This window comes from Hippoglossus stenolepis, chromosome 9, assembly GCF_022539355.2.
Source record: "Hippoglossus stenolepis isolate QCI-W04-F060 chromosome 9, HSTE1.2, whole genome shotgun sequence".
In the NCBI taxonomy this organism is placed as follows: Eukaryota; Metazoa; Chordata; class Actinopteri; order Pleuronectiformes; family Pleuronectidae; genus Hippoglossus; species Hippoglossus stenolepis.
In genome coordinates this window covers 5,079,572-5,092,229 of record NC_061491.1, presented here as the reverse complement: position 1 = coordinate 5,092,229, position 12,658 = coordinate 5,079,572, and the positions used below count along the sequence as shown (strand labels likewise).

The window sequence follows — 12,658 nt, the reverse complement described above, 5'->3', positions numbered from 1 at the left end:
ATAAATTCACATAAGAGATGTTGGTAAGTACGGTGGCCCGAAGAGCTCAAACCCACTACAGCTTAAGAAAACACTTAAGCAGTAGTAGTAGTCTTAAGGTGTGGTTTTAGTGTGGGAGCTGTTTTCAAACATTTTCTCAGTGAGCCTGATAATAAAAAATCCACGAGTCCTTGCCATCATCAAAAATCTATATTTGAAAAATATTGATTTTAGTTGCATTTGCTTGACTGATTATTAATAACTCGATAGTGAGTGATTACCATGAACAACCCTGTCATTACTTTGTCTTATTGCATCTTTACTTCCTCTCTGAATTCAACATGACTGATTTCCTGTTTGAAACTGAAAAAAGAAAGTTGTCTTTTTTCAGTTTATTAGAGGGTTCCCAATGACCAATGCACACTTCCTCCCATAAAACTTTATTCACAGAAAAGATCAAAATAAAAAGACACAGGTTTAAAAAGAAGAGTTAAGACCAAGCCTCAAATCACCGACACATGAGATCAGTCATTATGCATCAAATATTTATTCTTTTAAAACGTTTATTACTGATTAAATTCATGTCGGGAAAAATGATAGTACATCTCTTTTTCTCCAGTGTACAGCAAACCACAGCTGACAAGTGTGTTTCAACATAGAACACGGGGCATGTTCACACATGCACAGTTTGGTGTGCTAATTATGTGTGTATGTTCTATATTGAATATAAACACACAAATATATTTATATATACACATACTCGTAATGAATAGAAATCATAAAGTGTGAGATTTGACACCATCTCTGGGCCACGGAGGTCACAGTGACCTCTCGCCGCTTATCAGGCTCCCACACCGCCTGCCAGAGTCTGCCGAGACAATGACAACTAGACATATCCAACAGATTCTTAGCCAGTGTGTGCAGCTCTTTTCATTTGTTACTCTCCCAATTCAAAATAGAAAAATATGTCAGTTTGTATGATGCCTCTGCGACAAACCCTGGTGGTGCACGTGGAGAGGGAGAGAAGCTCAGGGCCCAACGCACTGAGATCCAGTGCTGCAGTTCATCCCCATTTGTTCTTACAACAACAGGCCCACTGTCTGTCACACTCTCAACATGGATGCAGAAAACCCTGTCTGCTGGAACAGGTAGCAGGGGGTTGTGACAGAAGAGCAGAACAAATATAACATGACATCAGACTTTTAACATCAGTTAACTGTTAAGAAAATTCTGCAAGCTGAGGAAACAAAGTAAATCCTTCACAGTCTAAATGTATTTCAGGCTTTAAATACCTCTTCAAACAAAGTGTTACATGCTCAAAAATCAAGGCCCAAAAAGTTTGATGTGGATCAAAGGTCACCGGCGTGACTCCCAGAGGCCGGTTTCCAGAGTAAGAGCCTCCTCGTGCCCCGTCAGTGACCAGATACAGGCGAGAGTCCATCGCTGTGAGAGGTGCTGATATGTGGGTGTCGGGGGAAGAAGGCTGGTGGCTGCAGACATATATAACTAGAGAGGTGGAGGGTGGGAGGGGGCTTAGCCCTGAGCGCTTCCTGAGGACTCAACACGGCCCAATCAGACCCTGATTCACCCTGCCTCTTGGGTGACCAGGGGCCACTATGGCAACAGTCCTATGAGAGGCGCCACTGAGCTCCCGATATATTTTTTTTTTTACTATATTGGCAGTATCATTCTTTAAAAAAAAAAAAAAAAAGATGAAGGAAAGGGTTTAAAAGCAAACATTGAAAGCGAAGTAAGACTGCAGTGACCGCTGCTGTCAGAGCTGAACATCTGAGAGCTCAGCCAGCGGATCATCTGCTCTGATGCACTTTAACAAAAAGACAAACAAGAATGAAATTAAAATCAATTATTCTTGGCTCAGCACTACTAGAGGGGAGAGGGCGGGAAGCTTGGCAAAACAGAGACAAAGAAAAATAAAAGACGAGAAGTCCCCAGGTCTGTCCATCAGATTAGTTGCTAAAGGTTGTCTACCAATCATCATCATCCATGTTATTTTCTTTTTCCCCGTCAGGTCAAATAAAACAAAATCTAACAGTTCGTGATCAGTCAGCGTGAGCCGAGGTAACACAGGTGTCTGAATTGCAGAAACTGTGGAGAGGTGGTGAGGGCTCCCCTTTAACTCAGACGCTTGATCCAAAGACCATCTCCTGACCAATCAGACAGCCCCCTGCCTTGTCCCTCCCCCCAAAAAATAAAACTAGAAAGAAACAAATAAATCCAAACGAGGTGAGCCCTCCTTCTCCTCTGGCACAGAGTCTGAGCCGACTCTGAATGTCCCATGTGCAGTGGAATGAGAAGGAGAGATGAGATACTGATGGAGGAATATGCAGATTATGTGGATATAAATCTGGGAGTTATGGCAGTCAGTTGTCAGCTTGCAGATCCTTTAAGAAAGGAGGACCTCAGGTCAATAGTGCCCATCTGCTGAATTCCAAATAAAACTTGATCTGACATCTGATAAAATCTGTACATTATTTTAAAGTCTTCATGATTAGTCTGTCCAAAGGGGACATGTTTTCCATTTATTTTTTTAATTCTTTCACTGTATATTTATTAAATCTTAATCTGCTCTTTAATTTAGATGCTCTGAGTCCCATTGTGTATGCATGTGTGTGTGAAGAAGATGCCGCCGGCCTTTTGAGGATGGCTTCGAGTTTGCTAGCAGCACTTTTTCTTTCGTTTACTGTTCCGGGTGAGTTTGACCACGTCGTTCTGTTGCTGTTGCTGCTGCTTGGCCATCACCTCCTTTTTGGCTCTTAGCACTAGCTCTGTGATGCAGTTGAACATCTGCAGGAGAAGCACAAATGTGAGTGCAGCAGTCAGTCAGATCAGCCACATCACACACAGCAGTTTGCGAAAAACAGATATTGAAAGTTTTCTTCACTAGACTGTAATAATATAATGTATCTCATCTACAACTCCAAAGTCAGAGTCGGAAAATGGAGTATGTGAGAATGTAATTTAAAATGTTTTGATAGATCAGAGAATTTGGGTTAATTGATAATGAAAATTATTGTTAGTTGCAAAGTGTATTTCCTACGAATTTCCCCAAAACTTTTTTTAACCCTCTGAACCCCAAAGGTTCTTACAGCGTCCTGCAACTCTATTGAAACTGCAAAATCCTGTCAACAACTCAAAAAGCATAAATAAATAAATAACAGTTATAATGCCATAAATTATTAAAAATAACGTTTTTTTTAATTATATATGTATATGAAAAAATATCAGTATATCAATATAAGTGCCCTCAAGAGTTACCCATATTCAAATTTTCACTTGACTGTCACATGACTGGTTTTGTTTTTATGTTTTTACAGAATCTGGTTGGTGCAGAGAGTCCATATTTTGGAGAAATATTAAATGAGGGATCTAAAATTAAGGGATTCTGAAATGTCACAATCTCTATCTTTGATTTCATTATTTGTTCAAGGACTGTTGGAAATTTGAAAGTCCAACGATATTTTCTGTTTTCACAGAATCCGACTATGATAAACCTTATCATAAGCCTGTTAAACCCTCCATTGGGTTTAGGGGTTCAGAGGGTTAAAGAAATGGTTTGTACAATAAACCACTGCATGTTTAGAAAACTGAGGCAAACTACTGATCAGCAGGAATCTGGGGATGCAGACACACTGCTGAACTCAAGCCTTCATCTGAGCTGCTCTACACATCAGGCATGTCAGAGAAACCATTCCACACAAACACTGCAGTCTGAGCCAGTGACAACACAAACAGTGAGTTACCTCTTCAACGTTGATGTTCTCTTTTGCACTCGTCTCAAACAGGTTGATTCCCATCTGCTCAGCAAACTTCTGCGCGTCAGTCGTCTCAACCACCTTCGAGTTAGGGTCGTCGTTCTTGTTTCCCACTGAAAACAGAAAATATTGCCAGGATGACACAGCAGGAAAACTCTTGAGTCAACACAAAAATAGAGTCTATTTTTAAGCTAAGAAAGTCAAGGTGATTTTTAAAACACTAAATAAGAGCACACTCACCTAATATTCGACACACGTCGTCACAGTTCTGGTTGATTTCATGTAACCATCGTTTGACGTTGACAAAGGACTCGGCACTCGTGACGTCGTATACCACTATGACCCCATGTGTTCCCCTGTAGTATCTGAACACAGCAGAGAGAGACACAGTCAGCCTTTAACATCAAGTATTATACAGCCGGAGTAAAAATATATATCCACGTACTGTGTCACATAATTATGAGTGAATGAAAACTAGCAGAGATGTGAAAACTGTAGCTACAAGTAATAGTTATATATAGTTATATTTTTGAAATAGATTAAAGTAATAACAGACTGCAAAAACCAAATGTAATAGATGAATGGTTAAGGCAGTTAGATAAAAGTTGAAATACAATAAATAACTGGTAAAAAATAGTAGGAAATAACTCGAAGTAATGGATAAATTAATAGGGTGAACGTAACAAAGAGCAAATGGCAGATAGTTAGCTAAAGTCAATGGATAAGAAGTTGATAACAGGTAATATAATTAACAGACTTAACAACTGAACAAATCATTAACAGCTCAACTGCATGAAAAAAATACTGTATGATAATCCATATATATACAGTTTTGTATCATCAGTTGTTAAATGACAGCAACTTCAAGATCTATTCCAGTGGACACATTTGGAACATGAGTCCTGGACTGGATGGGGGGTACTTGAGTTGATGTGTCGGGTCTGTGGGGTTTTTAATCTGACATAAAGGTTGGCTACCACTGAGGTGACGCATGTTGACGTCCAGCAGGAGGAGACAAAACTCAGTTAGGATGACACATCATCTTAAAACTGTAATAAAAATACCCGACAACGCAAACTAATGATGCCGTTACTTAAAACGACCTGAGTCTGAAGCAAGTGCAGCAGATTAACAGAAATGTCTTATTGTCCAAACTGAGTCAATGGACTGTGCTCTCAGAGTAAGTCAATTGAAATGATAGCTTCAATAATGCAACACTGAAGTACACAATACAGAGTGTGTGGCTGCTTGACAAACACAACAAGTAAACCAGAGAAAGACAACCAGACAGTTGAACTGTAAACCTGTGGCCAGGTCCCAGAAAGAGAGCATCTCTAACGTAGCTGCACCGAGACCGAGCAAACACAAAGAACCTTTCGTCAGGCTAACAGTGTGTGTGTGTGTGTGTGTGTGTGTGTGTGTGTGTGTGTGTGTGTGTGTGTGTGTGTGTGTGTGTGTGTGTGTGTGTGTGTGTGTGTGTGTGTGTGTGTGTGTGTGTGTGTGTGTGTGTGTGTGTGTGTGTGTGTGTGTGTGTGTGTGTGTGTGTGCCTGACGAGACAGCGTGGGGATATGGTGTTGTCCCCAATGTCCAGCAGTAATGAGCAACCAGACAGCCGGACGGCTGGTTGTCTGTGTGTGTAAAGTGCAAATGAATAGAGACCCATAAACACACACCACAGGCACATGGGCCCCAAGCAGTCACCATTTCTGTAGTAAAACAGCACAAACAGGGTAATAAAATGTTAATAAACCAGACTTCTTACTCAGAAATCATCCATCAACAGAGCACCATGACGCCCCATGGGTTTAATACTCTGACCTGAGCCCTGTTTCAGAAAGCGGGTTGAGTGAAGTGGACTCGGAGTTGAAGGAATCTCTGGATTCACAGCTGGGATTAGAATGCTCCCCCACTTGCATCTCCTGGGACCACTTTTGGTCAGATCTCACCTCCCAGCTCTACATGCAAATTAACACAAGTCATTTCTGTTTAGACTAAATTATGTTTTTATTCCGGCTGACTGACAAGCAGGTCATGTTGTCAATGTGTATGTATGCGAGTGAGAGAGAGAGTGAGTGAGTGAGATTGAGACAGAGAAAGAGGGAGTGGGGCAAACAGTGGTTGAGGGAATCAATGTTCTGCTCACAGCTGTGCAATGGGATACGATTTTACTTATTTAAAATAGTAAAAAAAAAAAAATCTCTATCTGGTGTTCACAGTGCTGATATTATAAAAGGTGGCTGCAAATAAATGTACACGCGGAGACGTGTAAAAATTGTAATTCGTTGTGAAACTGTGGCGGGGTCAGAGGACATCAGCAGAGAAGACAGTCTTTCATATGTGGCCCACGATGTATTTGTGGTCACACAGCGAAAATAATAAGACCCCCAGACCACCTCCAAGCACGGTCTGTCTGAGTGACTGGATGTCAAATGATTCCTCTATGTGTCCCTGGTGTGTTCACATCTGTACTTAGAGCTGACCACTTGTGAAAGCAGCTCCTAAACACACAACCAGAAGCACAACTGAATAAAGTGCAGAGGAGAGACAAATAATCCAGCTAACGGCTGTGCAGACTGCTCAAATGAATCTGTCACGTCCCATTCACATATTGGTTCTCCTGTCAGTGTTTGAGCATATATGTATGAGATGCATCAGCCAGTAAATATCCTTTTTATTATTTTTTAAAACACACTGGGCCGCATGGCAGCTAGCAGCTAGTTAGCAAGGTAGTACTGTTAGCATAGCTGTGCTGTGTGTAGCCCACAGACATTATAGGGGTACCCACATTGTTTGTGGTTCAACAGCACTGTAGTGAGCAAGTGACAGGAGTGTAAACAGTGTTTGTGTCTCTGAAACAACGTCACAGCCAGAAGAGGGGTGAAAATTAGAAGTGTTAATTTACATGGTGCTGATCAGAGCTGGAGCAAACTCGCTTAATAAGCATGAGGAACCGTTTCACAGAGAGGGAGTCGTGCACTAACATGCACATGAATGCAGGATTGGCCAGTGAGTTAATAGACAGACAAGCTCAGATCACAACACACACAGAGAGGGAGTCGAACAGAGCCCCATTACTCCATTATATTTTTACACAGAAAATATTTGGTTACTACATTAATGTTTATAGGTCACTCCAGGCCACCTGAGTGGATTGAGCAGGTCTCAGCCCACGACCCAGCTCCAGTGAAATTCATTAAGGACCTAATGAGGCACCATGCCACTCTACTTCAGCAGCCTACCAGTCTTCTATCAGTCTAACACGGCTGCCTGCTTGGTGGAGGGATTCCTACAGAACAACTGACAGGAGAGTCGTACTCCCCAGGGGTTGAAGCATCAGCACTGCAGACTTTCGAGCTCTCTGGGTGACTCTGGTGCCCTGATCGTCCTCACTGCAGCAGTGTACGTCATAGAAACTCTCAAACATGTGTCTCGGGCTTGTTCAGAACAAACCTCGCAAGGTTTGGACAATGATGGCTTTATATGTCTGTCTGCTCCAGTCAAAGTCAAACAGTGTTTTGTTTTGATTCGACAGTCGACAACTTTGCGCTTTGATTCACTCACATTACTCTCACGGCTGTCATTTTCATATACAGCGGTTTCAGTGAAAAAGTCCTAAAAAAAACATTACTATGATTACTTTCATAACTAGGAGTCATGACAGCGTGAAAATGTGTCAATCATAAAGCAGTAGGACAGAGATGTTCCCCTGAAAAAATATTTGTAATATTTAAAAACTTCATTCATTTTGCACTGACTGCCTTTTCTTGGCCAGAGATCTAGACCCAGTCAGCAGGAAGCTAATTGCTTCTGCATCTTCCAGTGACCCATTAGAACCTTACACGAATGGGATGTAATCCAATTTCATTCATTAGCATCATGCTGTGAACTGCAGGAGACGAGGCGAACGATGTAGTGTATGTTTTCAAATCTTGCCCAACAGCGAAAGTGTTTCCTTTAAAGTGAAGCAGGCGGGCGACCGTGCGTTTGAGTTGTGTTGTGACTCAGCAAAGTGAACAGATAGTGAATTAAATATAACAACCCTCTGCGGTCACAGGCCTCATGTTTTACATGTGTGGGATGAGTGGGAACTTTTGTGTAGCAACATGAAACAAGAATAATGGGAGTTGATTAAATCTGAAATCTAGCATTAGAAACCCACCAAGTCTGAGTGCTGCACTTAAAGGTGTAGAGACCAAAACACGACATTGTATCCACCTACTAATAACACCAACGTTTGTCTGTCTGTATATGTAATGCACATCTCATGAACCGTCCATCTTATCGACTTCACACTTGGCATGTTTACTGTAAATTGTCCAGAGAAGTGCTGTGCAAGGTTTGGTGCAATTTACACATGCAATACATTCACTATTAATACAATTCAAATCAACAGGTTACCAGCATTCTGTAGCTGTCAATGGAGGCGAGGCAGTGTGCTAACAGTCAGAAGAAGAACTCGGCCCACAGACTATGTCCTCTGGTATACTACTGCAACGGCTGGTAACTGGGTCAAACCACAGGTCAAAATCAATGCCAAACTGACACAGACATTGTCGTGAGTTTCCAGTGTTAATCTCCATCATGTCTGCAAAATTCATAAAATCAGTTCCCCTTTAGCAATCTATCTACAAAGTAAAAGCACAACATTCGTTTGTTTTTTATGTAAGGCTTTGCATTGAGCAGTTTACAGAGCGTGTATTTTGAAAAGTTGTGAACTTGGGTCTGGCGATATTGTAAAAAGTCCAACATGTTGCGTTCACCTGCCACAGACGACACAAAACGAGATGCGCACAGCCAGAACATCAGGGTTAAAGTGACCGGAACGACCAGGATTCATGATCCGACAACATCGATTAATAACTAAATACATCTGATGGTTCAGCAGGTTATTATAAAGATCAGTTCTACATGTGAACAATAATAAAAGAGCAGAGGAGCAGGGTGTCTTGTTGACTGGCACTGATAGTGTAAAAATGAATTGTTCATTATCGTAATTGAGGTCAAAATAGTCAGTAACCGTAATATTGATATGAAGTCATATCACCCAGCCCTAGTCTATATATGTGAATCATTGATAGTAAAAAAGGAGAATTTGCCTGACATCAGTGTGAACGCTGAGCCACATGGCTACGATTCAACACTGGACAAAAGTGTGACACATACTTCAAGCATTAGAGGGTAAATCCACCCAGCCGTTGCCGTCATGTAGCACTACAGCCTGAGACCAGGAGCCTCCTTCTCACATCTGTAATTAGGATCTGCGGGGAATTCCACCCAGTTTCACAGAGCAGCACCGATTTATCCTAGTTGTCGACAAACTGCTTCCTCAAATATAATACCTTATCTGAGGACCACAAAGACGTAGTTTCAGATTCAGTTGTTGAAAAGAAAACGAACAGCTTCACCTGAAAGGTCTGTGTGTTTGTAGGTTTGAGTATGAATTTACTTACGTGGATGTGATGGTGCGAAAGCGCTCCTGCCCTGCTGTATCCCAGATCTGTAGCTTCACCTTCTCCCCGTTGATCTCCACTGTTCGGATCTTAAAATCCACCCCAATCGTGGTGATATAGCTACCTGTAAACAGGCATACAAACACAAAATCAAGTTAATGAACCCACAAATTTAGAGCAAGAAGTCTTTAAAATATGGTGAGGTAGAACCACACACCTGAAAATGTGTTGTCTGCAAATCGCAGGAGGAGACTGCTCTTCCCCACGCCTGAGGAGGAAACACAAGCACAGGATGAGGTTAAGAGAACCACAGATTTCCAAAAAAACAAGGGTGCATTCTTTACAATATTTCAATTCTGACTAAAACAAAATATTGCAATTGTATAATAAACACATTTATTGAGTGTTTGGAAGGTTTTGTGCCCACACAAGAGAAAATTCCCATATGGCTTAAGTTTAGTTTCTAATTATATCCTAGTTACCCGAGATTACCACCATGTGATGACTGTAAACCAAAACAAGATGTCAACCTGAACATTTGCTGTAATCCTCGTGTACCCACAGATTTTGTGCTTTATAAAGACAAAATTGTTCAGGATGATGGATTTAAGGTTAACAAGGCAGCACCTTTAGTGTTCATTTAAAGCATCTTGACTGTGCTGACATAAGCTTAATCATTGCTATTACAGGTGTAACAACAGCAACTTTAAAGGCTCAAGTCGAAGTCCACACAGGCATGACAACTAAATGGAACAAGTAATAGAGAGTCCCTAAAATTATCGAGCATGATAAATAGGTTTTAGGTAGGAGGAAAGCAGAGGGGTAAGGGGAGTGGGATTTAAAAGAAGACAGATGAGAAGGAGTGCTGTGTCTTCGACAGATCAGTTGTCAGGTAACAACTGGAAATTAGGAAGTGACTCTGCTGCCCAGCCGGGGGAGCGACTCACCCTGCAGCCCTGTTTCTTCGCCTACCTATTGTGTTATTGTCATCTCATGTTTGATTGGTCGCAACATAAAAAGCTCTCAGGTTCCTGTGGGCTCCATGCTGCAGTGTTTTGTTCAAACAAACAATAACGAAAGCTTCAAAGCAGGAGAGAGAGAGATCATATTTTTGTACTTGAGAAGCTTGCGTTCATTCTATCTCTCCAAAAACTATCCCGAAAATAAAACCTCCAGCTTGACAGTGAAAGAACTATTCATTTCCATTTTCAAGCCCTGTGGCCTGGAACTTGTGCATCTTCATGGTACTCCATAGGTTTTGCAGAGGAGTGGCATCTTATGTGTTCGATTAGGTGCTTGACGAAATATCATTACATAACTGATCTAGTGTCAGACTGCTCTCTGTGAGCAGATGTGTCATGTGCATGTCCTACTGTGACAGGCCAGAGGCTAAGTGATAAAAACCCAGCCTCAGTGCAGCGTGGGTAATCCAGAGTGTGGAATGTGTTGATTCTCAGCAGCACTTCTGTTTACAGGGTCGAGAACATCTTTCCTAAATGAACTTGGTGCATCACAGCAGACAGTTGTATTTCCACGCTGCAGCTGGGCGGGACACTGGCCTCTGTGTGCGAGTGGCAGTGAAGGACTTGCTGTGCAGCCTGACCCTCTACTGTGAGCAGCCAGCTGATGGGGTAGTGCCAGGATCAGGGCTGTCAATGAATGCAAAGATCATTTCCCCACAAAGAGGTCCTGCAGGAGGAGGCTCCACTTCTACTGAGGGTGGAGCCGTGTTAAAAGGGCATGTTAATGGGGGAGATGGAAGAAGAGCAGTCCTTATCAGGAGTAGAGAGATCTTAAATATGAATCTACCTGGGACACCAGGCTTTAACATGATAACACAGCTAAGGTAAACACAGAGCAGGTCGTCTCTCAGCAGGTCAGCACACATATGCATTTACCTTCATGATGTTACAGTTGTGAATGAGCATTTGATTAGTGTCACTTCACCACACTTTAACAGACTGGATGCAAAGATGCAAACCAGAGGCTGCAGTGCAGCACTCCTCCACTGTGAAGCAGCTAGCACTAGCATGCTAAATAACAAAACGTATCTTGCTAACCTAATCTCATTGAATTTACTTAACTACTGTGCAGTAGAAATATAAATAAAGACATTCTAGCTGATGTACGTAGAGCTCAAATTTATTAAAACACCAGCTTCTGAGTGCAGCTACCGTGAGTTCACATTAGCCCTATAACCAGTGTACTGTTAGCGCACCTTCCAGCTAGCTAGCTAGGCTAGCAGGGGTTACAAACAAGAGGCCACATTAAAGAGTGTGAGACCCCCATACAGTGGTTTATTTCCCAGTGCGTCTTCGTTGTGTAACAATAATAACTGTCTGAGTCGATATGAGCCCAGGAAGAGAAATTCTTCGAGTCAAACGCTGGTGATCTGGAGGCGATATCCGGCCTGATCGCTGCCATGCCCGGACACACAACCTCCGCCCTGTCACCGCCACAGAAATATGGCGGATGTGTACATTTCACATATAAATTCCATTCATCAAACTAACATACGATAAGTAGTAAATGTGTCAGACAGATAGACACGGGGCTTCAAATTGCATTTCTGCTTCCCCCCCTGTACAAAAACAGGACGAGGCCCACTTCCCGTCCCGCATCCTCGGCGTCGGCTTACCGCTGTCACCGATGATGAGCAGCTTGAAGAGGTAATCGTAGTCCCTTGCCATGCCGGTAGCTAGTGGCTCACTCCCGCCGTGTGCCGCTTCGTAGCTCGGTTCTCTGCCCGACCCCCTCGGCCCGTGGAAATAAAAACTCACCAGCCCCCCAGAATCCCACGATACGAGAGAAAACGACCACTAGAAATGCTACAAACTCTTAACCCCCGAGCCGGCGGCGTTTTTTATCGGGGTTTCACGGCGTCAGCAATCCTCTCCCTCCGCTGCAAACAGCCGGAAACTCCGCTTCCTTCTCTGTTGGAGCTGCACCCAACTCTGACCCGGCGTCACTGCGCAGGCTCCGGCTGCAGCCCGGCCGTGCCGTCCCATTGATGAAGCACACCCATGCTGCTGGAGGGCAGGGTCCTCCCATTGATTCCCAACTACACGATACACATGTCTTTATAATAACATGTACTAATAGAAATACTTTGTTTGGTCTTAGGTGACGTTTTCTTCACTTAAGTTAAGCCGTAGTAGTCATTTTTAAGTTAAGTATTCTTGCACTAATTCTCATTTTGCATTATATCCATGCATCCATCTATCTATCACATTGATGACCATCATCTCTATTATAAGTTAAGTTCACTTCATCCTCATCACATTAAGGGTACATGAGAGGATATGGTTAATATGTCCAAGGAATGTGACAATTTGAAAAACCTTTTCCTGCAGATGTTAATGTTTACTTCTCGTGGTGATGATGCTTTTAGAGCCAAAAACAAGATCATGTCAAAATGACACTCAAGTGCCAAACTTCCTTACATCCCCCCCCGT

General features: G+C 42.5%; 1 protein-coding gene across 2 annotated transcripts; it reads right to left on the bottom strand.

Annotated features, from left to right (window-relative positions):
• Positions 1-403: 403 nt before the first annotated feature.
• rab35b (RAB35, member RAS oncogene family b) lies at positions 404-12,225 on the bottom strand. 2 transcript variants are annotated; one of them, XM_035165484.2, is made up of 6 exons: positions 11,842-12,202; positions 9,421-9,471; positions 9,204-9,327; positions 3,993-4,117; positions 3,741-3,865; positions 404-2,784 (listed from the first exon to the last, which is right to left on the bottom strand). In XM_035165484.2, exons 1-6 carry the CDS (start codon positions 11,891-11,893, stop codon positions 2,656-2,658), a joined length of 606 nt encoding a protein of 201 aa, XP_035021375.1. In that variant the 5' UTR covers positions 11,894-12,202; the 3' UTR covers positions 404-2,655. The 2 variants fall into 2 exon arrangements, with proteins under 2 accessions (XP_035021375.1, XP_035021376.1); XM_035165485.1 differs by lacking the exon at positions 3,741-3,865 and having other exon boundaries at positions 2,678-2,784; positions 11,842-12,225.
• Positions 12,226-12,658: the final 433 nt, after the last annotated feature.

What these genes read in the sequence shown, in the direction of transcription:
- rab35b (XM_035165484.2), bottom strand. Translation starts at nt 11,893, where the DNA reads ATGGCAAGGGACTACGATTACCTCTTCAAGCTGCTCATCATCGGTGAC. An exon ending in CGACGTGTGTCGAATATTAG is followed by an intron (nt 3,866 to 3,992) that starts GTGAGTGTGCTC and finishes TTCTGTTTTCAG; the next exon opens with TGGGAAACAAGAACGACGAC. An exon ending in AGAACATCAACGTTGAAGAG is followed by an intron (nt 2,785 to 3,740) that starts GTAACTCACTGT and finishes CTTCTCCTGCAG; the next exon opens with ATGTTCAACTGCATCACAGA.